At 36.3% G+C, this 26,493-nt stretch overlaps 3 protein-coding genes across 3 annotated transcripts; all 3 read left to right on the top strand.

Annotated features, from left to right (window-relative positions):
* Window positions 1-398: 398 nt before the first annotated feature.
* On the top strand, window positions 399-8,006 carry LOC140852144 (uncharacterized). Its single transcript, XM_073245104.1, has 5 exons — window positions 399-890; window positions 4,562-4,598; window positions 4,713-4,949; window positions 5,054-5,101; window positions 7,294-8,006. Exons 1-5 carry the CDS (start codon window positions 589-591, stop codon window positions 7,771-7,773), a joined length of 1,104 nt encoding a protein of 367 aa, XP_073101205.1. The 5' UTR covers window positions 399-588; the 3' UTR covers window positions 7,774-8,006.
* A 1,405-nt stretch (window positions 8,007-9,411) lies between these two features.
* On the top strand, window positions 9,412-12,940 carry LOC105052978 (uncharacterized). The gene is made up of 2 exons (XM_019853118.3): window positions 9,412-9,627; window positions 12,658-12,940. Exons 1-2 carry the CDS (start codon window positions 9,523-9,525, stop codon window positions 12,742-12,744), a joined length of 192 nt encoding a protein of 63 aa, XP_019708677.1. The 5' UTR covers window positions 9,412-9,522; the 3' UTR covers window positions 12,745-12,940.
* Window positions 12,941-13,096: 156 nt separating this feature from the next.
* LOC140852071 (vignain-like) lies at window positions 13,097-17,825 on the top strand. Its single transcript, XM_073244813.1, is given in 5 exon segments — window positions 13,097-15,874; window positions 15,877-16,017; window positions 16,151-16,386; window positions 16,718-16,858; window positions 17,457-17,825. Coding segments are annotated over 5 exon segments (1,074 nt in total). The 5' UTR covers window positions 13,097-15,576; the 3' UTR covers window positions 17,715-17,825.
* Window positions 17,826-26,493: the final 8,668 nt, after the last annotated feature.

Genomic DNA, 26,493 nt, shown 5'->3' with positions numbered 1-26,493 from the left:
TTTGTTATATTGAAATAGTAGATCACGACATTGATATTTAAAGTCTCATCTCTATCTTTGTTAAACGGAAGAAAGCTATATCCTTTCCAAAATTTAAGATTTATAAAAGAATTTAAAATTAACCAAACTCTTCTTCCCTAATTCTACCGTTGAAAAAGATTTTTTTTTTCCTTCTAAAATCTATCAAAATAAAGTTTTTAAATTATCTTCTTTAGTTACCATTTAACTCATCCAAAATTCATTTCGATTGGAGCTAAGCTTCTACATTGATGAATTTAGAAACATAAATCAATATATATTATTCTCAAAATAAAATATATTTTTTATTGTTGCATGTGGATTGCATGTACGGATTCAGAACGCTAATAGCCTAATCCATACCCTGAAGTTAATGGATTCACCGAGGATTTAGTCAATAAATTAGGAAAATCTAGAACCCGATCTTTTCGCCAGTTCCCCATTCCGTAGTCTGTTCTCAAATCCAATACCTCCTTCCACCTGCACAACGATAGCTTGGAGTATCGAGGGAGAAGAGAGGAGGGAGCAAAAAGGAGAGATTTTTTTTTCATTTTTTTGGCGGGAGCGGGAATGGGAGGGGTGGCGTCGTCGGTGGCGGCGAAGTTTGCATTCTTCCCGCCAAGCCCGCCGACGTACGAGGTGGTGACGGACTCCGAGACCGGGCTGGTGACGCTGAGCCGCTTCCCTCACCGAGAGAACGTGGAGGTGCTCCGCCTGCCCACCCGCCGGGGGATGGAGATCGTCGCCGTCTACATCCGCTATCCCATGGCTTCTTCCACTCTTCTCTACTCCCATGGCAATGCCGCCGATATCGGCCAGATGTACGAGCTCTTCCTCGAGCTCAGCTTCCACCTCCGCATCAATCTCCTTGGGTATTCGTTCTCCTTTCTTTCGCTTCTTTCTATTCTTTCTTGTTTGGGTGCTGGGTTTTGTTGGAATTGAAGAATTTGCGGTCGAGATACCAACATTTGGTTTAATTTGGAGTTTTTGAGCTTGGATTGTTTATGAATTATATTTTAAGAGCAGCTGTTACTCACTTTCTGTGGTACGTTTCCGTAAAAGAGCTATCTTGGTAGGTGGTTTTGATGCTGGTTCGCAGAAAGGACGGAGCTTCATGTAGTATTAATGACTTTTTCATGGAGTTTCGATTTCCCTTTTTTTTTTTTAATTCTCTTTTTTTGTTATAGTTCTGAAATAAAGTTGATATTTTTAATATGATGAAGTCAAAACTTCGTTTTCTTCAATGAACAATTTGGATTTGTAGCCAGAATGTGATCTCAAGGAAAGCTTTGCTTATTTTATATAGCTTCTTATGGGGCCTCTGATTGTTTGGTTTATGTAATTTGCCAAAATAATACCTTTCAATTTGTAGATATCACGATTTCTGGGAGATTAGCTTTCTTGCACTGATCTTACGCTACAACTTGCTGATATTTTAGTGTTTAATTGCTTTTGTTCACATCTAAGATTTATTGGGAGGTGATAATGTTCTTTGAAAGATTGCGAGAGCGTATGATTTTTGCTGTGCTTGGTTTTGTTGTTTCAGTGAAAATTTACTCTTGAGAAGGTCTCTTCAATGATTGCTTCTATATACCTCCTTCCTGTATTAACATTCCATTACCTGTCGTTCTGTTGTTAAACAGGTATGAAGTTTCTGATTTTTGGCTTGTATAAGGTTTTCTTTGTCTTCATGCTTCTTCTGGTTTGTGGGTTTGATGGATACCGATGTTTCTTCTCAGGCAAATGTTTCTTTTGGTGATTTAGATCTCTGATTGTATTTAAGCTTTTGAAAATATCGATGCAGACAAGGTTTTCATTGGTCCTTTAATTACCTTCTTGTTTGGATTTCTAAATCTTTTCTGCAAAAGAATCTTCCTGAAAGAAACTGAAGCGCTGGTATGCTGGTGAGTCTTAGGAGAAATTGATCTAAATTTGAGATCGTTTCACGACTGAGCTTCTGTTAGTCATATTCAAAGTTCGAAAATTTTGTCTCACTGTTCCTTAAATCTTTGGTTTAATTACTTGTTTTAGTTATGATTTCTTATTCTTGTATTGTGAACCAGAATTGATTAATGTGAACATATATATTTCTTTTCTCCTTGCCTTCTTAGATGGATGGCTTTATTTGTCCATAGGCTTAAAGAGGATGTCATTGAAATATTCAGATGTCCCTTCATTTCCTTTTGTTGCCATTTTCAGGTTATCAAAATGATATTACTGGGTATATTTTTGTTTGTTGGCTCTAGGAGGATGCTAATGAAATGTTCAACTTTACCGTTGTTGCTGTTTGTCATCATTTTCTTGTCGTTAAAAGGATGAAGAACCTACTCTTTTATGTAATCATGTCAGGCATAAGAGTTCTAATCATTTGGTCATCTAATCCTCTGAGACCAGATTCTTTAAGATGCTTGCTTTGCAAAGAGCATGAAACAATCAATCAGGATAGTCTGTGGGACAAGGCTTGCTGTCTTAGATTTGTGGCTCAGCTAATATGTTTGCAAAAGACTGAGATCAACCTAGTTTATTTTATGTACCAAAGACATGCTTTTTGTGATAAATATTTGTTCTGACAATTTGTAGGAAACAAGCAAAAATTATAATATAACCTTTGGTGTTGTCAGATTTAAGTGGAATAGTAACAGTGTTGACTAATAATTTGGCAATCAAGTCTGCTATTTTAACCATCAACCTCATGTATGACAATCAAATGGCATATAACTTGATCTGTAAATTAAGTGAACTATTGGCAAATTTCATTTCTGTCTCTTGTCACTTGTTTCCTGCATCAGTGCTCATATCAATGCCAACAAAATAACATTTTCTTTTAGCAAATTTCCCATATCATGTATCCTTGTGGTGTAAGTGTTGCTTTTCTCTCTTATTATTGGGTTTTGTAGCATCATGTCTTTATACAAATAAAGGTGTCAGTTTTATAAACTTTATCGGTCAGTGTATATTTTTGGGGGAAAAGGTGGATGCCACTTAATTCTCTCTCACTCCATCATCTTAAGCATCTCTAGACTGCTACCTAAATCAACCAATAAAAATAATATGGTGTGATTTAGGAAGGCACCCTCTTTGGTCATCTCCACTTTTTTAATTTTTTGAAACTTGTCCTACTTTTTCTGGATTAACTGATAAAAAACCAGATATTTTTAACTAAGAGTACTATCAATTTAGTGAACTTGGCTATATATTGGTGTGCAGCAAAAAAGCAAGATGGACAAAAACAACTCATAGTGAACCAGAAAATTTTGGATTGGTGTCGCACATTAAGTAGAAGTTTTTGGTGGAAAAGTTTAAACTAAGTGATTTATAAGCATGTGATTTACGGATATAAGGTCAAATCATAAAGAAGATTAGGCAAGGTGCTAAAAAGTTTGAATGGTCATATTTGTATATAACATGGATGGCAGTTGTTGGAGAAGAATATGAATTTCATAACTTTTATTGATGTAATATTGCCCTTGATAGGAACAAAGGGGGATGAATAATTCACAAATCTGATATATATGGGATAAGGTGTCACACTCCACATCAACCACTGACCCAACAACTTGTTTTGGACCTTAAACCACGCGGCCCAAAAATGCCTAAGCCCAGTTGTTGGTAGTAGCCCATGTAAGTTGTTATATACTCCACTTAAATCCCTACACAACCGATGTGGGACTATCACATAAGGCTTGTTAAATTGCAAGAGAAAAAGAATACACGGTAAACGTGTGCATATATCTTTAATTCTTAGGTGTTGTGGATCTGAATTGTACTCTGTGGCAACGGATATAAATTGCTAAGGTTATCAAAGGTGGTTATCTTTGTATAATTCATTTTGGTGCTAGGTTGTTTTACTGGAAGGCAAACTAGACAAAGAATTAATCTTAAAGAATATGAACCCTTATTAAAAAAATGAATATTAAATTATTGGATATATATGTCTTTTTTTTTTTTTGGTGAAGAAAAGGTATGGTGGGGATGCCAAGGTTTAAGCTTTTGAACCCTGGACCTCTCACACAAGAGGTGGAATACAACTAGCTCAGCTAAAGTTGGTTGGCTGGATATAGAATTCTGGTAAGTACTTGTAACTTCAAGAAAGTCTAATATCTAGGTATGGATAGCATGGAAAAGTTTGGCTTCTTTTATAGGCATACCTGCTTGTCTAGATTATGCAATTATTTGCATAGAAAGTATGCCTAAACTGTATTTATCTAGCTTCAGCATAATCAGGTCAGGCTGCAGGCAGAGAGGTGTTCTGCCTGAATCCTGCGTTAAGCTTTTGCAGCTTAAGTATAAATGGGAGTGTGAGTGGGAAAGAGGTATGTGGCAAATCCTTCATATTGGTAGGAAAGTAGAGACATAAAGCAATAACACTATTCCGACAAAATCCTAGTGTAGGTTTTTTGCAGCTTAAGTGTGAGCTTCAGCAGGAAACTGGCCTCTGGTGAACCCCTCATCAAAAGGAACTCTTGAAACAAAATATTACATAGATAAACTTGTTGTGAAGTTCTTTCATCCCAGTATTCATATTGACCATTTATACTTGCAGGTATGATTATTCTGGATATGGGCAATCCTCTGGAAAGGTTTGTTGCAGTTTTTCTTATCATATGCTTTCTCTCAATTTATTGGTCTGTATAAATTAATCAATATGAAAATATTTGTGAAACTAATTCGTTCCTTTTCCTTCTCGTCCATAGCCAAGTGAGCAAAACACTTATGCTGATATTGAAGCTGCTTATAAGTGCCTTGAAGATAATTATGGCGCAAAGGAGGAAGACATTATCCTTTATGGACAGTCTGTTGGAAGTGGACCAACTTTGGATCTGGCAGCACGTCTACCACACTTACGAGCAGTTGTTTTACATAGTCCTATACTTTCTGGACTAAGAGTCTTGTATTCTATAAAGCGGACATACTGGTTTGATATTTACAAGGTTAATACTTCTTTTCTTGAATTTTGCATGACTTTCTGTTGTTGGACACTTTTCCAATTTTATCTGCTCTTGAATAACTCTATTTTGCTCCATTTCTTGACCAGAATATTGACAAAATTCCATTGGTCAACTGTCCTGTACTAGTAATTCATGTAAGTATCCCTTCTTGCAATCCATGATTATTTGAGAGGAATCGAATCCACAAGTTTAGGCATGTAAATTGATAAATCTCTCATTATTAGTTAACATACATGTTTTTTCTATTTTTCCCTGCCTACTAATTTTCACTTACATCACAAGCAAATTATAGCTTCCTAGGCATAAAAGCTACTAAAGAAAGTATCAAACATTTTGAAATATTATTTAACTTCACATAATTATATGTTTTTAGCTTTTATTTTCTTTCTTTTTTTTACTTGTATTTGTGTGAAAGGAAAACTATGGAAACATAATGTAAGCTCCTTAACCTGGTCTTCTGGCCATCAAGAGGGAGATCGAGTTGTCTGATATTATGCATTGATATTTAAATGTTCGAAGTTTGTTGAGCATTGTGTTTTGAATTAATCGATCAAGTCCTAGAAATGATGTCTTTTTATCTATGTGAAGGAACCCATTTACAAACACACCAAACAGGCATGTAACCCTAACAATAGAAAAATATTCAAAGGAAAAAAGGAAGTACAAGACAATGCATCCAAATTAAATGGAAATTATGGAATACCTACGAGATAATCCATCCATTAAAATGTTACAAATTATGAAGCACAAACCAGAATTATCAAGCTCATGAGATCTGTCTGAACGCTGAAGTATGGCTACCTTTTCATGCATGAAACTACCCATGAAACATGATTTGCATCACACCACCAACATGAGGTCACAAGTACATATTTAGGGACAAAAGCTATCTTCTTAAATGAGTATAAATCTGGTAACTATCTCTTTGTTTGTATAGATCCAATCAATCTAGACTAGACTAAAAACTTTGTTTAAACTTAAGGTGTAGCCTGTAGTAATTAGATTTGGCTGAGGCTTCAAATCTCACATACACCCCTATACTATCGACATACCAATACATTAAGATATGTGGCCTGCCACCTCTATTAAATTATAGTTATTGGATGATACCCGCATTACAGGGTTGATGTGGTCAAGATTTTAAATCCCATGAGAAAGAGGTGTCCCGATATCTCCATAGAATGGGACATCCCGTTGTCCCGTCCTGTCCCGATAGCCATCCCGGTAGATATCCTCCATCTCTCTCATTTTCTTTGCTTTCTTTGTTTTTTCCTTTTCTTCCTTCTTTTCTTTTTTTTTGTTCTATCTTCCTTTCTTTTCTTTTTTTCTTTCTTTTTGTCATCCCTTCTTTCCTTTTTTTTTTTCTTCTTTCTCTTTCCTTCTTTTCTTCCTTTCTTTTTCTTCTCTCTCCCCTTCTTTCCTTTGTTTTTCTTCTCCTTCTTTCCTTTCATTTTTTCCTTTTTTTCATCTTCTTTTCTTTCTTCCCTCTTTCTTCTTCTTTCTTTGTATGGATGGGTTTTGGACTCCCAACCCCATCCCGGTCCCGGTCCCGGTCCCGGTCCCATTTTCTCATAGGAACAGGACTGGACGGGATGGCCCGAATGCCCCTCATCCTGTCAGAACGTAAAATCTTAGATGTGGTATAGTATGGTCAAGATTTGAACCTTATATGTGGCCAGAGTAAACCTAAAATAGGTCTTGACCTAGCCATGGTCATCAAGATGAATAGATCAGACTTGGACACTTTGGGGCAACATGGGTCAAATACGGACCAAGCTGTAGCTGGAATCAAGCAAATCCACTCACATCCATTTGCGAATTCAAAAGAAGCATGCTCATGTCATTAATTCTGTGCTTTCTGATGAGTATAGAATATGACATTCATTATCTTTGGTACTTTTTGGAAATAGGACACATTATTTATGCTCCTTTCTTCCTCATATGGAGCATTTTATTCTTGACAATGTATGATGACTTGCAAGCATTGTCCAACTTCCTGCAATTTTCATATTTAACCCTTTTGGCTTTGTTATTGGTCATAAGATATGTCATACATTGTGTGTAAAAGGAAATCATTTACTTTTCCTTCAACCTGCTAATCATGTGAATATCTTCATATGTGCTCTGACTTGTGAATGCTTATGACTTGCTCTGTTTGAAGTTACTGTTGGATTAGCAAATTGTAATTTCATGAAAGCTTCTGACTGGCATGGAGCCTTACATGAGATTGATTATCACCTCTATTTTATTCTTTCTCCGGATTCTGTACAACAACATTTTTGTGCAGCAAAATGTTTACCTGCATGTCTCCACTATATTTTTCCAGGGAACATCTGATGATGTTGTGGACTGCTCTCATAGTAAGCAGCTTTGGAGCCTGTGCAAGGAGAAGTATGAACCACTATGGCTTAAAGGAGGAAACCACTGTGACTTGGAACTCTTTCCTGAGTATATTGCACATCTTAAGAAGTTTGTATCTACAGTTGAGAAATCACCTTCCAAAAGGAATACTCTAAAGAAAAGCACAGATAATTTTGAACTGTCCAGAAGGAGCACTGACTGTTTCGAAGCATCAAGGAACAGCACTAATCAGAGAGAAAAACCAAGGCATAGCACAGAGAAGCTGAGAAGCAAAGATCGCATGTCTTCAAACATTGAAAAGTTGGAGAAGTTAAAGTTGTCATTCAACCTTACCGAGAAGTCCAGAAGGAGCTTGGATTGCCTCCAGAAGTCTCGGAAGAAGACTGATCAGCTAGAGAGCACCCGGAAGAGTGTTGACCGGCTGGACAGAGTACAAGCTGCATAATCTTTGGCTTCATGTAAATTTCATGATCTTGGTTATGTAGTTTATATGCGCATTTTACATGTTATCCTAATCATGTAATTTCTCCATTTTACACCAATCCTGTAATCTGTCTATGGAAATTAGTTAAATAATGGGTGGAAGCAAATAAATCTCGATGTATTAGACAATTTTTTTCTGTTTATTGTTTGATGAGATTAATAGACTTGGTTCAAATAATCAATGCAAAGTCTGGTCAGCTTGATCTTTGTATTTCTTTTGCGCATTTGTTTATGTTTTGACTGGCAATGTATTGATTTTGTTTGAGTTTAGAAGACGAAGTCGGCTTCCTCAATTAGTAAAGTTTTGTTATTTATTTATATACACTAATCATGAGCCAATGTTAATTAAAGTTTACTAACAATTAGGTTGTCTTTCCCTAATTTTTTTCTGATATAGTTTGCTATTATCAGATGGATTCATAAAATCGTGGAACTCATGAGAAATTTGAAGTGTCTGCTCTTATAAGTTAGCTTTACTGTCAAGTAGACAGTCCCCAAACCAAGATGAATGGTAACAGAAGATGCTATAAGAGCTCGGGTAACAAGATGTAAACATATCTACCAAAAAAAAAAAAACAAAACAAGATGCAAACATGAGTTGTAAGGTTCATCAAATTTGAAGGCACTGAGCAATCTTTTCTTCCACCAAAGAGTGCCCTGGGGGGGCACAAAAGAAGCAAAAATTGGCAGAGCAAGCTATTTTGATTTCACAAGAACTAAACTCCATGATTATTTCTCCTTCCAAATGATGTAATGGTGGTGATATTGCTAAGATATTAACCAAAAAAGAGAGGGAAGGAGATAGAAAAGAGGACACTAATTTGGGTTGGAGAGGTGGATGGGAGGATTATACCTCTACCTTCCATTCCAAGGGCGAAAATGCATATGATAATATTCAACTAGATTCGTTTTTATATTCAAATATATACAAATATAAGTATCTAATTAATATCCGCATATATCATACTCATCAAAGAAAAACGAACATGAATACAAAAAGATAACTATTCGGTCCATATCTAAATATCCAATTTATTTATAATTTTAAATATAATTTTATCTAATTTTATATAATATTTATTAATTTAATTTATTTTTTATTTAATAATATTTTTGATTTGATCATAAAATTTAATTATCTAATTTATATTCATATTTATATCTATAATTTCACTACCTAACTTGTACCTATTACTATTTGTATTTGTTTAAAATAAAGTTGGATATGAATTTTTACATCCAACGAGGATATCTGTATTGATAAAAAATAAATAAACATAAGTAGTAGGGGTGCAAATGGATCGGATTGGATTGGATCATGAGTCACTTCGATCTGATCTAATTCTTTGATCAGATCTTGATATTAGATCTAGATTCAATCTAATAAAAAATTAAATCAAATTTATGATTAAATTTTTTTGAATTCAAATATTTTGGATGTATAATCGGATCGGATCGAATCGGGTCAGCATAATATTTGGATCCCACCCGATACTGGTCAGATCAGACTTTGTGGATCTGGACCGCAGGTTTTGGGTCGGATCTGGAACCGGACGACGGGATTTCTTTCTCCACCGCCACACCGTAAGGTATTGCCGTCGGCACGCGGCGGGCTCTCTTTGAGGCAATTAATAAGACGCCTTCGAGTCAACTGCAAGGAAAGAAAGGAAGAGAGAGAAGCGAAGCGAAGAGAGCGAGATCGATTCTGACGATGGTGAAGGTGGCGACGTATTTCGCGATGGCGTTCGGGGCCTTCGTCTTCTGGCAGTCCATGGACAAGCTTCATGTCTGGATCGCCCTCCACCAGGACGAGAAGGTCTCTCTCTACCGTTATCTTTCTGATCTCTCTTTGGTGTATTAGGGTTTTAATTGTTTCAAAAAAGTTGTAGATTTTTTTTGCATGGAAACCCCTATGCGTTGATTATCTGCAAATTGATATATTGATCTTCTGCCATTTTTTGTTTCTTTCTTATGATTGCTAATTTGCAGGGTGTCAAAGTGATTAGGAAAACAATTGTCTGGTAATATATCTGCAGACTAGTGAAGATGCACCAATTTGTGGCTGGTTCTGAGTTTTTGAGAGGTTTTGAATCTGGCGAGATCCAGATACTTGGATGGTATTTTTAATAGGAATTAGTTGAATGGGAATGGAGTTGGTTTAGGCCAGCATGGGGGCGGTAAAGCTTTGGGCTTGGAAGTTGTAAGAGCTTGGAGAATTAGAAGGTTAATTGGGTTGGTTTAGCATGATCAGGGGAAATGGAATGATGCTAATTCATAGCGAAAAGGAGGTGATTTTACCGAGATTGGGCCCACAGCCATGGAAATTTTGTGTTTTGGAGTTATTGGATTTAGGAGAGGGTAATTGCTTGGGGTTGAGATGAGGAATGAGTGCCATGAAGAGACAATGTCTCTTTTGCCAGGAAAGTCAGCCATCGAAGTTTTCTTTTCTCTAGAGCAATTATAGGAAATTTTAAATTCATAAACTAGGATATTCTTGGATTTGTGGATCTGTGTGAAGCTTGTGATTGAAACCTTAAAGAAGTTATCTGGTGGGAAATAATCTGAATGACCTATATGTGGATAAAGCTAAAGTCGCATAAGAAGGAGAAAATAGCATTAAGAGTTAGTCATGAAGCTTCTGTAAAGTTCCTAGTGGTAGTGACCAGGAATCTGCCCAGGGTTTTATCTTTAAGTTCTTATATGATGTAGTAATATCCCAATAGAAACTCCCATGGAAAACCTAGATTTGAGAAAATATTTCAATTTTCATTTTCTCAATATTCTGCTGAAGGTTTTGGTGATAAAGAATTCAAGCATGTCTTAAAGGCAACATATAACTGTAGGTCCAAAGAGATTGAAGAAGAGAGTGAAAGAAATGACTCATATGTTTTATTTTTAAGTTTTGTATGACTTTTCAGGGACTTCATGCTTTTATACCCCTAGATCTAATCTAGTTTAATTTTGATTTAATTCAACCAAACCAATAAAGAACATCAGCCCGAACTTAAGATAATGGAAAAAAATCATTTTATGTCCCTATGTTTGTTCATCTCTATTAATTTTGGATATTGAAATGAGACCCCTTGGTGCACCTAACTTTGCAAGGGATATTTTACTATTTCTCCATATAGTCCTCATGGCAATCTTCTTGCTTCATTTTTCCCTTCCAGTTCTTGTGTTATGTTGTTAATGTTTCAAGCTAGTCACTGGAAGTTCATGTCATATGGCTTTTGCCTTATGCTGTGAAAGCTTCTCCTTCAGTTCATGTTGGTCACTATCATTGAAAATCTGAGGTTATTGAATAATTTATCCCTTCAGTGTTAGATTGCTGATCTTTGAAATTTTCTATGGTGACATCCTTGACCTAAACTCTTCAGAATACCTAAATCTGAAGCAGTCATTATATATGATTTCCCTAATATTTATCAAAAATTTTCAACAATGAGCAACACAATTCCTTGAGGCAACATATCATCCTTGAGTGGCAAAAGATTGGCCAAAATGTAAGAAGATAGAAGAGAGAGTGGAAAAAGAAGAAGATAAAACTTCTTCCTTTTTTTTTTTTTTTGCATGATTGTTACATGACTCCTATTTGTAACTGTAAAAGACCTAAACTTAGTCTATTGCACGGATATAACTTAGGTTTCATGGATTCAGGTGTGGGTTTCAGGTGCAGATGCATCTAGGGGATTGAGTCCATCATGTCCTCAAAGCTTATTTTAGAACACAGGAAGTTGACCGAAAATTGATCTAAAGTTGGATGTTGTTATGCCAACACACTAGATGCCATCAAGTATGCACTAGATGCACATCATGCCTTGTTTTCCACACATTCATACATGTTGTATACGGGCTTGGTCTTGTTTTATACGCAATTGTGCTATGTATGTTTTATATATAGCTACAAAATTAAATTCAAATGGCCATCAGATGAGGACTTTTTGAATACAATTTTTATTCAATAGGCCCTCGTCACTAATTGTTAGAAAACCAGACATCTATTATTATTTTGCCCATCTAATTGACTAGAAAATCAGGGATCAAATCATTCATCAGATAGATTGATCTGTCTCTGATTCAGAACACTGCTTTGAGTATTTTACTTTCTTACTTATGGAGTAAAATTAAGTATAAAACTGAACTTGTCACTTTAGCTAATTCTTTAGCTCTGTTAATGGTTACCAAATAATCAACTTTAGCATCTAGTAGAAAATAATGGAAGTTGGTTGAATGTTTCCAACCTTCATCTAAATTAACATGTATTGCATACCCATCAATAAAAAGAATGTATAAGTGAAGAGTTGAATAATAAGTAATATCACAGCACAACCTTTTAATTGATTTTGGATCGGACTGTTAGTCTGCTGCCTAAGAACTTCAAATTATTACATTTCTGTGGTACATATTGGTTGTTGTTTGTTATTTGGAAAATCAATCAGTCCGAAGCATGGTTCTTTGAATGTTGCAAATACCCCCTACTATCTGCTTAGGGGAACATGATTTATGCTTTATAAGCTTAAACCTTTATGAACATGTTCCTGATAAGAGGGGAATACATTCTAAAAATAATAAGATCACCCCAAGGCTTAATTTGTGATTCATAACTTTAGAATCAACAATAATACACCTAGTTTTCCAAAATTTAATGAGATGAATGTGCATTTCTACATGAAGATACACGAACCTGTTTTTATATCAGATGGGTGTCCGAAGACTGGTCATGGCTACATGTTTAAAGCAAAAAATTTGTTTCCTTCAATGTTTTGGATGATTTGTAAATGGGTGTTAAGAATGTGGTTTCTTGCTGTTCCAAGTGGTGAATCTAAATTTGCTCATATTCTGTCAGAAAGAGAGGCTGGAGAGAGAAATGGAGATCAAGCGGATCAGAGATGAACTACTGGCTCAAGCAAAAGAGAAGGATTCATATGCATAATCTTTTCATAACGTGAACTCGAGTCTACAAATATTTTTGTTTTCACTCTTTTCTGTTGTAATGCTTGATGCCGAGCTGGTTGCTGTCAAATGCTTCAAGCTCAGGGATATGATTTTTCTGCATTCTGATGATCAATTCTCTGAGAATATTTTATGAAATAACAATTTGATACTGCTGATGACTCCTGCTTTGTTCATATGACTGATTTTGCATTACAGTGTTATGACCTGACAATTAACATATCTACGTGGAGAATGTTTTTCTGGGGAAGAACAGGGAATTTCTTGCAAGAAAGGATAGCGCATGACAGATTATCCATTGCCACCATAAGGACTTCCCATAATCAAAATTAATAATATAACTGGTACATGTTCGTGGTTACAATAAATAGTTTGTTCTAGTCAGTGTTTATCAAATGTGCATACTATAATCAGGTTCTGTCGACCCCAACCAGGCAAACTGCTTTGATATAAACTTTACTTGGGAAGTAGGTAACCAGCTGCATGTTGATCTCTGAAAAATAGGTGAAGTGATATGTCTGGTTGCAAAGTAAGGTAGCCTGGAATAAATGCATTAAATTACTCTTGATCCACTTTACTCCGAAGTCAACTCTTCTTCTGTACAGGATGGAATATATTACTGTGGGTTATCTTCAAATTGCAACTTTTTCTCAAAATGCCTTACTTTTGGAATAGAGTGGCTCAGGAAAGTGTTTGGCAGGTATAAGCGGGTTGAAATAATCTTCTTCCACTGTAACCCCAAACCTAATGTAGCCCCAGTATTATTTGAATTAGTGTATGATTCCTAGGAGAAAAATATTGTTAAGTCATATTCAGTTAATAATCTGTCTAGAGATGAAAATGGTATGTGTGCATGTGTTCATGCATATGTGTCTAGTATAACATATGCGTCTATGTATGTTGAACTGAATTCTTCCGGTGTTCAAGCAGCACACCAAGCTAGGAAAATATTTTCATTCATATTTAGTTGCACGATCTGTTGAGATATGAAAAATGATGGAAACATCAATTTATATGCTTAGATGATTCAAGGAGATGTACCTTCTGTTTCAAGTTGGCTGGCAGATTAGCTGTAAGTTTTTATAGATGATAAGTTGGCATTTTTCAGTCGAAAGATCTGTTTGAAATGATTATTTTGCTCTTTCAGTATCTACATATAAGCACCTTGATTTATCTGTGTGGCTGTAACACTCTACAAAAATCTCAGCTACATGCTTTTGTTCCTTGTCCCATTTCATGATCACTGTACCATTGAAATATATGTCCCTTATTGTTTGATCTCATTGTCATACTAAAAAAAGTACGATTTCCAATTTTATTGCACTTTCTTCTTTTCTAAATTATGTAGATTACAGTGTCAAGTACAGATTTATATACTAATGTTTCTGAGTTCATTTTTATGTTAAACAATTTGAACATGGTTGAACAAATTGAATGCTTATAGTTGCAGCATCTTTGCCTTCAAATTCTTTTTGAGATATGATGACTAGTCCGGTTCTCCAATCACCCCAGACCTATTATTCATAGCATATGAGAAGTTGCATTCAGAGCTGGGTAAACATCTGGCAGTCTCAAGAATGAGCCTTTTTTGCCCCTTAAATTTGAACATATGGATGAAATGCATGCTGAATATCAGGATCTGCATTTTTTTTTTTTTTTTTTTTTTAAGCTGTTTTCCGGGAATACATTTTGACTCGGTTAAGGTCATTTTTTTTATTGAAAAAAAAAAAATACAAGGTGTCATTTTCACAAACGACTATAGTCTAGGGTGTTATTTTTATTTATTTACTTACTAGGAGAGGCTATTTCTCATCCATCACACTGTACCCATCTAATTCGGTAGGTCTGATCCAGCCACCATACTTATCTAATAAATAAAAAAGAATCCAAAGAATGTGAAATTCCTTGTAAACAGAGATTATCAGGTGTTTGATACACAGTTATTCTGCTATTCTGATCGGCGGTACCGTCATCACTATTGTAAAACCTTTTTTTTTTTTTTTTTTTTTTTATAAAAAAGGAACACTATGACATGAATCATGTGAACTTTCTTGTAAACAGAGATTTGAAGAACAGGACCCACCATCTCTTCTTGGATTCTTTAGGATGGTAACTTAGGAAAACAGCATCCTTGGACATGTTAGCCGACCGAAATCCGTGCTTGTCACTGGCTTCAGGATAGAGCGAGAAGCGCGCACGCTTCGGCTTGGTTTTGGATGGATGGGACATCAGAAGGAATATTAATATTGGAAAAAGGAGTAATGAGTCATATCTTAGAGCCACTCATTGATGGAAAGGGGAAAAAGGCTAACGATAGGATGTCCTGAGCCTTCTCGTCTCCTGAGATACCTTATCCCATAATTAACTACACCTGTGTGTTCTGTCCAATGAGTTGCTGAGAAGGCTCAGTTAGAAGGGATCATAAGGGATCATGGAGCCAAGCTCAAGTCTGCTGGGTTTGGTGGTACATATACCGTTATCCTTTTATAAAGCCTGAAGAGCGACCCACTTGAAGCCTAAGGCGCCACTTTGCCTAGCTAGCTACCTTGGCTAGCTGAAACAAACCTTGTTTCTTGCAAATATCTATCCCTTGTCATTCTTGCCGACCTCATAATTATGTCATGCCAACGTGTTTTAGTTTCGATGGTTGTTCCCGAGAAGCAACTTGGATAATTCCTCCTAACCCCATTGCTTCCCACTAAAGGGTCCTTTCCCTCTATATAAACCTCATACCAATCCTCTTGATCTCCATACTCCAAATCCTCCTTTTTTTTCTATTTCCCTTCCACTTCTCAACCATTGACAAATTAAAATGGCGAAGGCCTTGTTGTTTGGGGTGCTAGTTGCACTAGCTTTTGCATTGGCTCATAGCATTCCATTCGACGAGAAGGACCTCAGAACTGAAGAGAGCCTATGGAACTTGTACGTGAGGTGGCGAGGCTACCACACCGTGTCCCGGGACCTCGACGAGAAGCACAAGCGATTCAATGTGTTCCAGGAGAACGTCAAGTTCATCCATGAGTTCAACAAGAAGGATGCACCCTACAAGCTTGCTCTCAACAAGTTTGGTGACATGACCAACCAAGAATTCCGAAGCTGGTATGCGGGTTCCAAGTGCAACACCACAGGATGCGCCGCCGGAGCCCTCGTGGCGCCGGACGTTTCATGCATGAGAACGTTCATGCCCTCCCTGCATTGGTTGATTGGAGGCAGAAGGGTGCAGTCACCGCCGTCAAGGATCAAGGCCAATGCGGTGCATCACTGTTTCCTATATACCTATGAATCATATCATTATATATACAGAGACTGATAGATAGATAGATTATTTATGTTAGACATGCAGCTAGCATGATGGAATTATTTGCTTGTTTATGTTCATAATTTAGGGAGCTGCTGGGCATTTTCGACGGTGGTTGCTGTGGAGGGTATAAATCAGATCAAGACGAAGAAGCTGATTTCCTTGTCAGAGCAAGAGCTTATTGATTGTGACAATGAGGACAATAATGGATGCAATGGAGGATTAATGGATTATGCATTTGAATTCATTGCGAAAAATGGTGGTATAACAACAGAGGCTGCGTATCCTTACAAGGCAGACGATGGAAGATGCGATGTTTCCAAGGTAATTGAGAATTACATTTCTAGATGGCTATTCTTATGAGATAAATAAGATCCATATTAGATAAATAAATATACACCAATATTGTGGAGAAAGTATTCTTATGAGTTATCTATTTCAGCTTTCCAAAATAATTTATGATGTTTTCCTTTAACCTTTTGAGATTTTCGTACAATATGTTTCAGAAATTAATGATTGAAGTCCAAGTGAAATGTTAATGGGGCTTTCATGGATCAAGCAACGTAATATGTCATGAGATCATTCATTTGGCCCACCTAACCTAAAATGCAATTGTTCTCTTTTAGAAATTCTTAGGAAGAGGGTTGTTTTGCAGGAGAATTCTCCAGTAGTGACGATCGACGGACACGAAAATGTCCCTGCCAACGATGAGGAAGCTCTTATGAAAGCTGTGGCTAATCAGCCAGTGTCTGTTGCTATTGAAGCAAGTGGTTTGGATTTCCAATTCTATTCCGAGGTTTGTGTTCAAGTGGTTCGCCTCTCGCTCTCTCTCTCCCCTTCTCTCTCTCTATATATTTATATACATAGATATATATAGACCCTATAACAAGTCCATGTATGTAGTGAACTTTATTATGGAGAGAGAGCAGATTTTTTAATTTCACATCGGCTGTTCAGTCAGACTACCTCATCTTATAAGGCATCGAAACCTTCTAGCCTCTTGTGAGGCGCTTTTTGGCCAGCAAAACGGCCCACAGAGATAAAGCTGTGTGGGACCCCATAGGGATGCTCAAAACGGATAATATCTCACAGACGGATGAAATCGTCTTACGCCTGACACGGACTATGGACGCATCCCGAGAGCCGGTCTGACCTCATTAGCCTGGTTGACCAGACCGCAACATTGGTGGCCTTGTGGAGGGGGAGCAGACTTTTTAGTCTGCTTCTTGTGAGGCTCCTTTTGACCTGTAAAGCGGCTCATGGGGATAAAGCTGTGCGGTATAAGTCTAGCTGACCGGACCGCAACAAACCTTAATGTTAAAACCTCGAATCTATGCTTTACATTGGCAAAAGATTTCTATGCTTCTAAGTGACATGCTGTAATTTGATGGCAGGGTGTTTTCACTGGCAGTTGTGGCACAGAATTAGACCATGGCGTCGCGATCGTGGGGTATGGGACAACAAATGAAGGAACTAAGTACTGGATTGTGAAGAACTCATGGGGATCAGGGTGGGGAGAGAGTGGCTACATCAGAATGGAGCGTGGCATCCAGGACAGGCATGGGAAATGTGGTATTGCAATGGAGGCTTCATATCCAATCAAGACATCCCCTAATCCTTCCAGGAAGTCAGTCTCCAAGGATGAACTCTAAGATGATAGTGGCACAGGGAATACACATGGAAAGATACTCTATTTCAGATTTATTTGTTTTATATTTTATGTATTATGTATCATAGTAGTGTGAACGAATATTTGCTTAAAAAGAAGGGAAAAAAGAAATACTATGAATGAATGAATTTATGCACCACATTATAAGAATTTTGTTGTATAATTGTTTTAATTAAAAGAATTAAAGGTAAGTTACCAACTTATCATGTGAAAAAAGTGTAATAACTAGCCGAAGCTTACGTGAAGAGCAACGAGTTGATATACATGTAGGATATATGATAATTAGTTGACTAATAAGTACAGCTCTAATATGCTGTTTATCTTTGAAACAAATTTTGGGGGATTGAATTGATTCATAACTTCAAAGTACTTCAACATTCAAAAGGATTATCAACATTTACCATGGCTTGGGGCCGGGCTTGAAACAAAAGTAACCTTAAATATTTTCGAAGGAATTTTTGAGTAAACTTAAATTTTTGGATGTTTCAGGTCATACGTATATTAATAATGTTAACAACTCGTCTATAATCTATGCAACGTGTTATCATGATGGCAGTAAGAGGGAAGAAAATAATCTTCGGGGGTAGAGAAAGTCTGACCATGGCATCACTCCAAAGGCTAATATAATGCCTGGCTTCAACAAAGCTACTCATAACATTGGGCCATATAACCAGGCCTGTGACATAAGCCCTAATTGGTATGTTGCTGGTTTAGGGTGTGATTGACCATGAACCTTATTATTGTGTGGGCCCAGAAGAGCTCTTGCCAGACCATTCCCCGATATCTCCTCTTTCTTGACCCTTGCAAGGCTTCCCCATTTCCAAGGCTTGGTGTCAAGCGCCAGCAGCCCGAAATGGGATCATCTGCGATGCGACTTTTGCCCCATGAAGTATGGTACTACATTGAGCAGCAACATTCTGCTGTCTCCTTTATCATTAAAAAAAAAAATAGTACTATCATATTGCATTAATAGTACCTCACCGCATTGCATGAATGAGCGTAAAGAATCTGTATATGATGTGGATGATACGATGGTGTGGTAAGGATGAAAATGATATGGATATTATTCATCCGATCCATTTTCATATTCGAATCAATCTGAATATGAATAAAAATTTGAAGATGTAATTAATATTCATATCAGTATACATATTTATTAAAAAAAATAAATCTATATATAGATAGACAACTATCCGATCCATATCTGAATATCCAAATCTATATGTAACTCTATATAATTTTATATAATACCTATTAATTTTTTAAAAAAATATATACTATATAAATATATTATTAACTTGATTTATCATATATTTAGTAATCTTTTTGATTCTATAGTTATAAAGTTTAATTATCTAAATTATATCAGTCATTATATCTATATTTCTAATATTCAAATCGTATCTGTATCTGTTTAAAATAAATATAGATGTGATTTTTATATCCAAATAATATCTATATTTATATATATATATCTATCAAATAAAATAAATATAGATATGAATATACTAGTATCCGATCTAATTTTATTTCAAATGATGGTAATCAATGATGGTACTATACTTGACGGGATAAAAATTGCATCGAAGAGGATCCAAACTTCCACAACCCTTGGGACCTCATCTAAAAGTAACGGGTATGGAGCCAACCCAATGTTGGAAAGAGCTGTTTGTTCCTAGGTTATTCTAAGACCATTAAGGATCTGAATTCCTCCTGATCATCTTTGATCTAGAGTTTAGTTTGACAATGTTTTGGATCTCAAAACCTATGTAGCGTTTGCAGCATATCAGAGGCTATGCAGCAGACATTCTAGTTTGCCCCATTGCTGTATATTTTTTAAAAGAAAGGAGCTAAATGTGGAGGTATTAATCATGAAGAAGCGCTGGATACCTAGACCTTTAATCGATGCGTTGGGTCTCTTGAGCAAGCAATGGAGAAGGCGTTGCTTTGAAAATTCTAAAACCATCAGGAAAAGTGTTCAAAATATGATGGTATTTGTGAAAATTTTAATTTTCCAATAGTTTTTGTTTGGCAAGCTGATGTATGTTTTCAACAATTTAATATTTTGCAAAATTGATGATTAGTTTATAAAAAATCGAAGATTTCATCCTCTCTTCAAAAAATCCACTTCAATCCCTGAATTAGAGAGGATCCAGACTCAAAATAATCCACTCACTCTAACTTTCATTTTGGTAACCATTATTGGACCGTTGCAGCTCAATGACTTCAGATTTCAGATATTATATTTTCAAGCATGATCGCATTCACTCCTGCTACTTCAACAATAGGAAGAAAAGCCAGCCTTCAATGGCAAACTTTTAAAAAAATAATCTTTCCATGAAGGAAAGTTGAAAATAAGTATTAGAGAAATGCTAGACACTATTCAAGAGATGCTGAGAAACTGAGAAATCCATGCATACTATGCCTCAAATCAAATAGTTTCCTATCCCTTGCAGAGAGAGATAAATACAAAAAAAGAAAATTTTTAACTAGGGACTGAAATCCTCTGGATTTCAGCCATTAATTGTAACTTGTAAATATCCATCCTTATAAATTCATTTTAAACTTTACCTTAATAAAACACAGTATGGTTACAACCTCCCTTTTCCAATTAAAAAAAAAAAAGAAAAGAAAAAAAACAATAGGAATTTCACATTTGCTTTCTTTCCTCGTATTATCTCGATCTTGCGAGATAATCCTTTGAGATTTCTTAAAAGATTTTTTCTCTTCAAAATGGATAACTCTGCATTTCCTTGGATGATTGCAAGGCATCCAAAACCTAGTTAGATGTACCTGCTAGCATGGAAGCAACATCAAGTGCTAAATTAACTTAATTTTCTCGAAAAACTTTGAACTTTTTTATTTTTGGGATCCAAAATCCAAACTAAATGTGCTGAAAATCTTATTTCATTGCTTTTAAGGATCTTCCTGCTTGAGCTATTTAATTCCAAAATAACATATTGAGTAATTCAAATGGATCAAAAGATGAACCAAATTGGAATACAGCTGACCAATCCGAGACTATATATACATACATTGTCCACTGACACCGGTAAGCCATCTATAAAATTCAAAAAAATTATTGATTAAAATGATTCTATTATGTATATCTTGTACGATCCAATAACAAACCAGCATATCATCTATTAATAAAAAAAAGATATATTATTATCTAAATTTGATTGAAAATTTTAAATAAAAAAAAAAAATACACTTAACTATGACTGATTCGATAATATTTTTTTATTATTTTAAATTTATTTTTTTAAATGATGAGCTGATTTGTTATGGAATGGTGCAAGATATAGCGCAGAACCATTCAAATCAATAATTTCTTCAAAACTGATATATATATATATATATATATATATATATATATAAACACACGCTTGAAACTGAGCAAGAGGCATGCTGGAGTCGAGAGAGATTTTCAACGGATGACCGTAGAGAAATTGAAAGGTTTTGGAAGTGATGGAGGGAGTACAGCAGTAGGGCAAATGGATGCTGCCATCACATTCATTCATAAGTCCCCTTCCCTTTTTCATTTATTTGTAACCTTCCCTCGCCGTATCTCATATTAATACGCGATGTCGAGGCCGAGTTTGCCGACCTGGCAACCTCAACCCCCGGCAGCCTGGCAGGCCGGCGGCTCTGGATGAAAATTTTTTTGGATAGATCTAAATTTCACAACAGTATACAGCAGTATGTTGAATCTTCATATGTTGAGATGGTTATAAGATTAAACAGTGGTCTGTTGAAATGATTATAAAATTTTTAAATTTAAAATATTAATATGATAATTTTTTTCATTGGCTTTATCTATAGTATACATGATTGGCTAAGCCTATCCAAAAACTTCTCCTTAGATGACGACGCCAGAACATCGGTATTGGCGTGCCTCCTCCCACGTCTCCATATTTTTTTGTCTATTCTATATTATCATAATAATATTTTGAATATAATGTTATTAGTAATATATTTTATAATATATCCTTAAAATAGTATAATATTAATACCATATTATATAGAATATCAGATATTAACCTTTTAAATTGAATACTAATGTTGAGCTATAAGCTACAATATTATATAATATTGTAATATATAGCATATTAATATATTTTATATGTTAATATTGTATATGATATATTATGTTACATTTGCAATATTGATTATTATATTATACTATAACCATGTTAGTAGGATAATATTAGAATCAAGGAAACAATTTAAGTTAAAAGAAAAGGTATAAGAATTTGGGAATGGACATAAGGATACTGTACGTGGAACAGCCGATGGCTGAAAAATGAGAATTAGGAAGTTTGATCGAACAATGCTTATTACCAAATAATGCTTGGTTATTCCAAGGACCACCTTATGATTTTGTTATTTGACAATGAAACTTAGGTATATGTGTAACTAATTAGTATCCCTAATCACATATCATTACATATGAAGAAACTAATAAGGGGGGTCTGGATTCTAATTCAAGATTTTTGTTGATAGATGGCCTAATAGTTGCTAGTTAAGAATATATTTTTTTTTAAGATCCGTCCTTTTGTAAGTAAAAGATTTGTCCGAAAATCTATATCTTTTTGGATAAATATTTTGTAGATAATATTTAGATAGAAAAATATTTTACTTATATTTTTTTATACATAGAAAAGTAGCTTCGGAATTTATTATCCATGTTCTTGTACATTATTATTTTTCTGTATAAATTGATAAAATTTATCCATATTTTTCATGATATTCCTATGCTTTTTAGATTTGACTAAGTTATTAAGCATTGAATGATGGAGATATTGGAAATGAGAATGAATATTTTAAGTGCAGTATTAAATGCCTACTTTACTGACTGATCGGAAAATGATTTAGTAATCTTTTGGATGGATAATTTTTTTTTAATTTTATAGATAAATATTGTCCATAGTAAAGTAATTTATCCATGTTGAAAAGTATGAGAACATAAGTAAATTGGTCAATAAAAAAATTTACGAACTTTTTCATGATATTTATCCATAAAAAAATGACCCCTTATATTGAGATGGTTTAATAAGGATGCTTTTATGTTGAGATTGGCGGCTAAGTTTATGACTGATCCTGGGGATTTGTAGGTATTCTTGATGTGGGTGAAATATGGAGCCGAGAGGCTGACTAGGCTAGGTTTGCATGCATATATTGCTCTTTCATTTGGAAAGCTTTGTGCTCATTTACTCCCAGTTTTACTTTTAGGTATAGGTGGTTGATTGATGATCCAAGATCCATTAATGTGCTAAGTGACCCCTGGATTTCAAATGTCCTACTTGATCATTGCCATTCAACATTGAATATTATGAAGCCTTGGATAACAAGGTGATCCATGACTTGATACCAGATGGATTGAGGATGTGTGAAAGAGGGCTCACCGATGCGTGTCTGGGTCGCGAGCTTAGCTCACGAGTTCTCCATGGTGGTTCCTTTGGGAGATTTACTAGATAGATTACTTTGGGATGTTGCCAGCTCTCAGAGAATAAAGGTCAATCAGCTGCATCTCCTCCTTGAGAGGCCTCCCGTGTGACCAAGAGACTTGGATTGGGTGTGGAACGTGCAGGTTCATCCTACTATGGTCCTTTTCATCTAGAAGTTGGTATGGAATAGTTTCCTTTGCAAGAGTTTTTTTGCACCATTAGGATATTGTCATTCCTCCCTATTGTGATCAATGCAGGGACGCAAATGAGATGATTGATCATGCTAATTTTGGCTACCTAAGAGTTTATCTTATTTAGAGCCAAGCATTCAGCTGGTTGGCCATCAGTACTCAACCCTAGGATAGAGAGACTTTTATTCACTATATTAGACTAGAGAGTCGAGTAGGGGCTATGCGTCGGCGACCGATAATTGACCTATGCTAATGCTTACTATATTTGGACAATTGGGGACAGAAGGATTTTTAGCAACATCAATGATAGTCCAACTAGCTAGGATTGTGACAATAGCCATGACTGATGCCACTAACTTTTGGGCGGCAACGAATTTGGAGGAATCTTTTATAGTTTGAGAAAGCTAGGGTTCTACTATTGCATCTCTGCATCTTAGGTAATTCATTTTCCTTGAGAACTCTCATCCCTAGCTTCCTCAAAATCCACTTCCGCCGTAGTGTGAAGGATAGAGGACACTATGGAAGAGCTAGATTTATCATCTATGATGTGAAATCACTCCTTATCATAATTGATGGTGTCTCACTTTTTAACATGATTGTGCCTGAGTTAAGGCTGCTTGGGTGGGCCTGATGATGTCGTTTCTACCTTGCAAGTTGATAGAGTGATTTTGGAAGAGAATTTTGGGATAGTGATTTCATGGTTGTCCACTGGGTCCAAGCTCTCTAAAGTCTATCTTTCCTTTTTGACTGATGATCGGAGACTTATTACTCGATATTTCTGTTGTTCGATAAGATAGATTTATAGGGTGGATAATTGTATGGCTGATTGGATGGTATCTTATATAGCTAAACATATGTACTGATAGTGTGGTTTGGACATCTGAAGTAAAGCTTTCCCACCATCTCTATAGTTTGATTATGTTGGATGCTTATGGATGTATCTATACTAAAACTTCTTAATATAGCTAGTCTCAACAAAAAAAAAAAAAAAGAAAAAGAAATATTTTATCCTAGTTGTAAGACTATTTTTCTAATTATCAATCTTTCTACAAAAATTGCTTCTACAAAATTTTGTAAAATATTTTCATCTAAATTTATGCATTCCATTTTTTATAACCATGAGTGGTTAAATTTATTGCATATAAGGAAACTCTTTGCAATGTAAGTTATGTCCACATAAAAAAATTCTTATAGCATTTTAATGCTGCCTTGAGAATAGAATTTAACCATACCCTGTGTATGATACCAATTTATGCAAGTTGGACCTTTTTTTTTTTTTTTAAGTGGTATATGGAGCTTTTCATGCGCAAAAGAAATGAGCATTGACATTGCTATGGAGAAATTTGACTTAACTCATAATATTGTTGCAACCTTAAATCATTTTATACTTTTTAAGTATTTCAATACTAAAAATATCAGGTTAGTATCCTCTCCAATTTGGTTCGTTGGTGAAATCATGGCTGTTGAATCCCACGACCGTACAAGACCCATGTAATCAAGAGATGTGTGATCCTAAACATGTACATTGCGCCCTCTATGCATGACCCTCCCGCCCCACTTCTTCAATTGAAAATTTTCCAACACTAAAGCCTAGAGACTTTCAGCTTTTCTTTCTTTTTTCCCCTCCCTTTTCTGGTTAACCTGGTTCTCACATTGTAACGTAGACACAACCCAGACAATGGATCTGCAGACAAAGGATTAACTGAATTGGATCTTTGAACGTACAACTCAAACTTCGTTTCAAGTAGTGAAGACTTACTACTCTCACCAACCATATATATATGAACGCCGTATGTACTCCGATCTCCATTATAAAACATCAGCTTCTTGGTTTGTTCACGTTGCTGGTATATATACTTCCCTATCCCTATACTAAACGTTTGTGGTCCGTCAAAATCTACATCAGAAACAGAGTCACAACCATACCCAGTACCGTAGTAGATAGACATACGGACTTACATAGACATTTGTTACGGACGACCGCATAGATTTTTTAGAGTACACGTCATCCCATTCGTTTATCCTAACTACGATATATATACACACACACACACGCACACGCACGCACGCACACACATATACGCACACACAAGAACGAGGTTGATGTTGCCGGGGGTCCGGCCGGGTCCAGATGACGAGGCCAGGACGTGGACGTCGACGTGTCCTCCCTCCCACACGCCCCATGAGCCCACCCAAACGACCACCCACCGCACCTCCCTAGTTTCAGGGGAGGTAGTTATGCCATGGACGCACGGGATGGGTGCGAATTTGGGTGAGATTTGCCGGTCAGGAGCGGGAAGCGGTGGTGTGGGGGACGGGGGCGGGACCGCGGGAGCGTTGTCTCGGGCCCGGCTGGCGGTGTACGGCGTCGGTCAACCGCGACGACCGCAGCGCGGAGAGGGCCACGTCAACGGACATCGTCCAACGTGGTCGGGTCGCTTACCTGTCAGGCACTTAGAGGCTGACACACGCCTCGATATCCGAGCCCCTCCTTTATTTATTATTACTTTATCCCACGATCCCCTCTTTTGCATGGAGAACATCCTAATACCCGGATATTTCATTCAGACCGCCATCATCTCTCTCCCCCCAATAAAAAGGAGCCGAGTTATTGTTATTATTATTATGGCAGTAACTGGAGAATTATTTTAGTACTCCGATTGATTCATTCATTAAATGACGGAAAAAACAAACTGCTGTGACGCGATACCGGCGTACACCGCACCGGCGGGGATAATGGCAGCAATTAAATATCCGGGACACCAGAACGGCGCCGGAGAGGTTGGATTGGAACACCAGCCTAGCTCCGTAGGTGGCGAAGGAAAGAAAGAAGAGGATAGATATATAGATAGCTGGGGATGACATCATCATTCTAAATATGAGTCACAAGGCATTGCTTTATATGGTTTATATAGGTCAGAGGTGTGTGGTTTAAAAGCTGGACAATAACTATTATCCAAGTTCTGCCCGAGCCATTATTGATGCAGTCTTTTCGCTTTCTATAGGAACGAGAGATTAGCCAACGCAAGAGCCAGGGTCCAGAGATTAACCGTATAAAAAGGACACAGACCGAGCCAAGAATGTTTATAGTATCTCACCTAAGCTACGTTCATTTGCACAT

This window comes from Elaeis guineensis, chromosome 10 (genome assembly GCF_000442705.2).
Source record: "Elaeis guineensis isolate ETL-2024a chromosome 10, EG11, whole genome shotgun sequence".
NCBI classification, from domain to species: domain Eukaryota; kingdom Viridiplantae; phylum Streptophyta; class Magnoliopsida; order Arecales; family Arecaceae; genus Elaeis; species Elaeis guineensis.
Note: the sequence above shows the minus strand (reverse complement) of the source record. Positions and strands in the feature narration are given on the sequence as shown.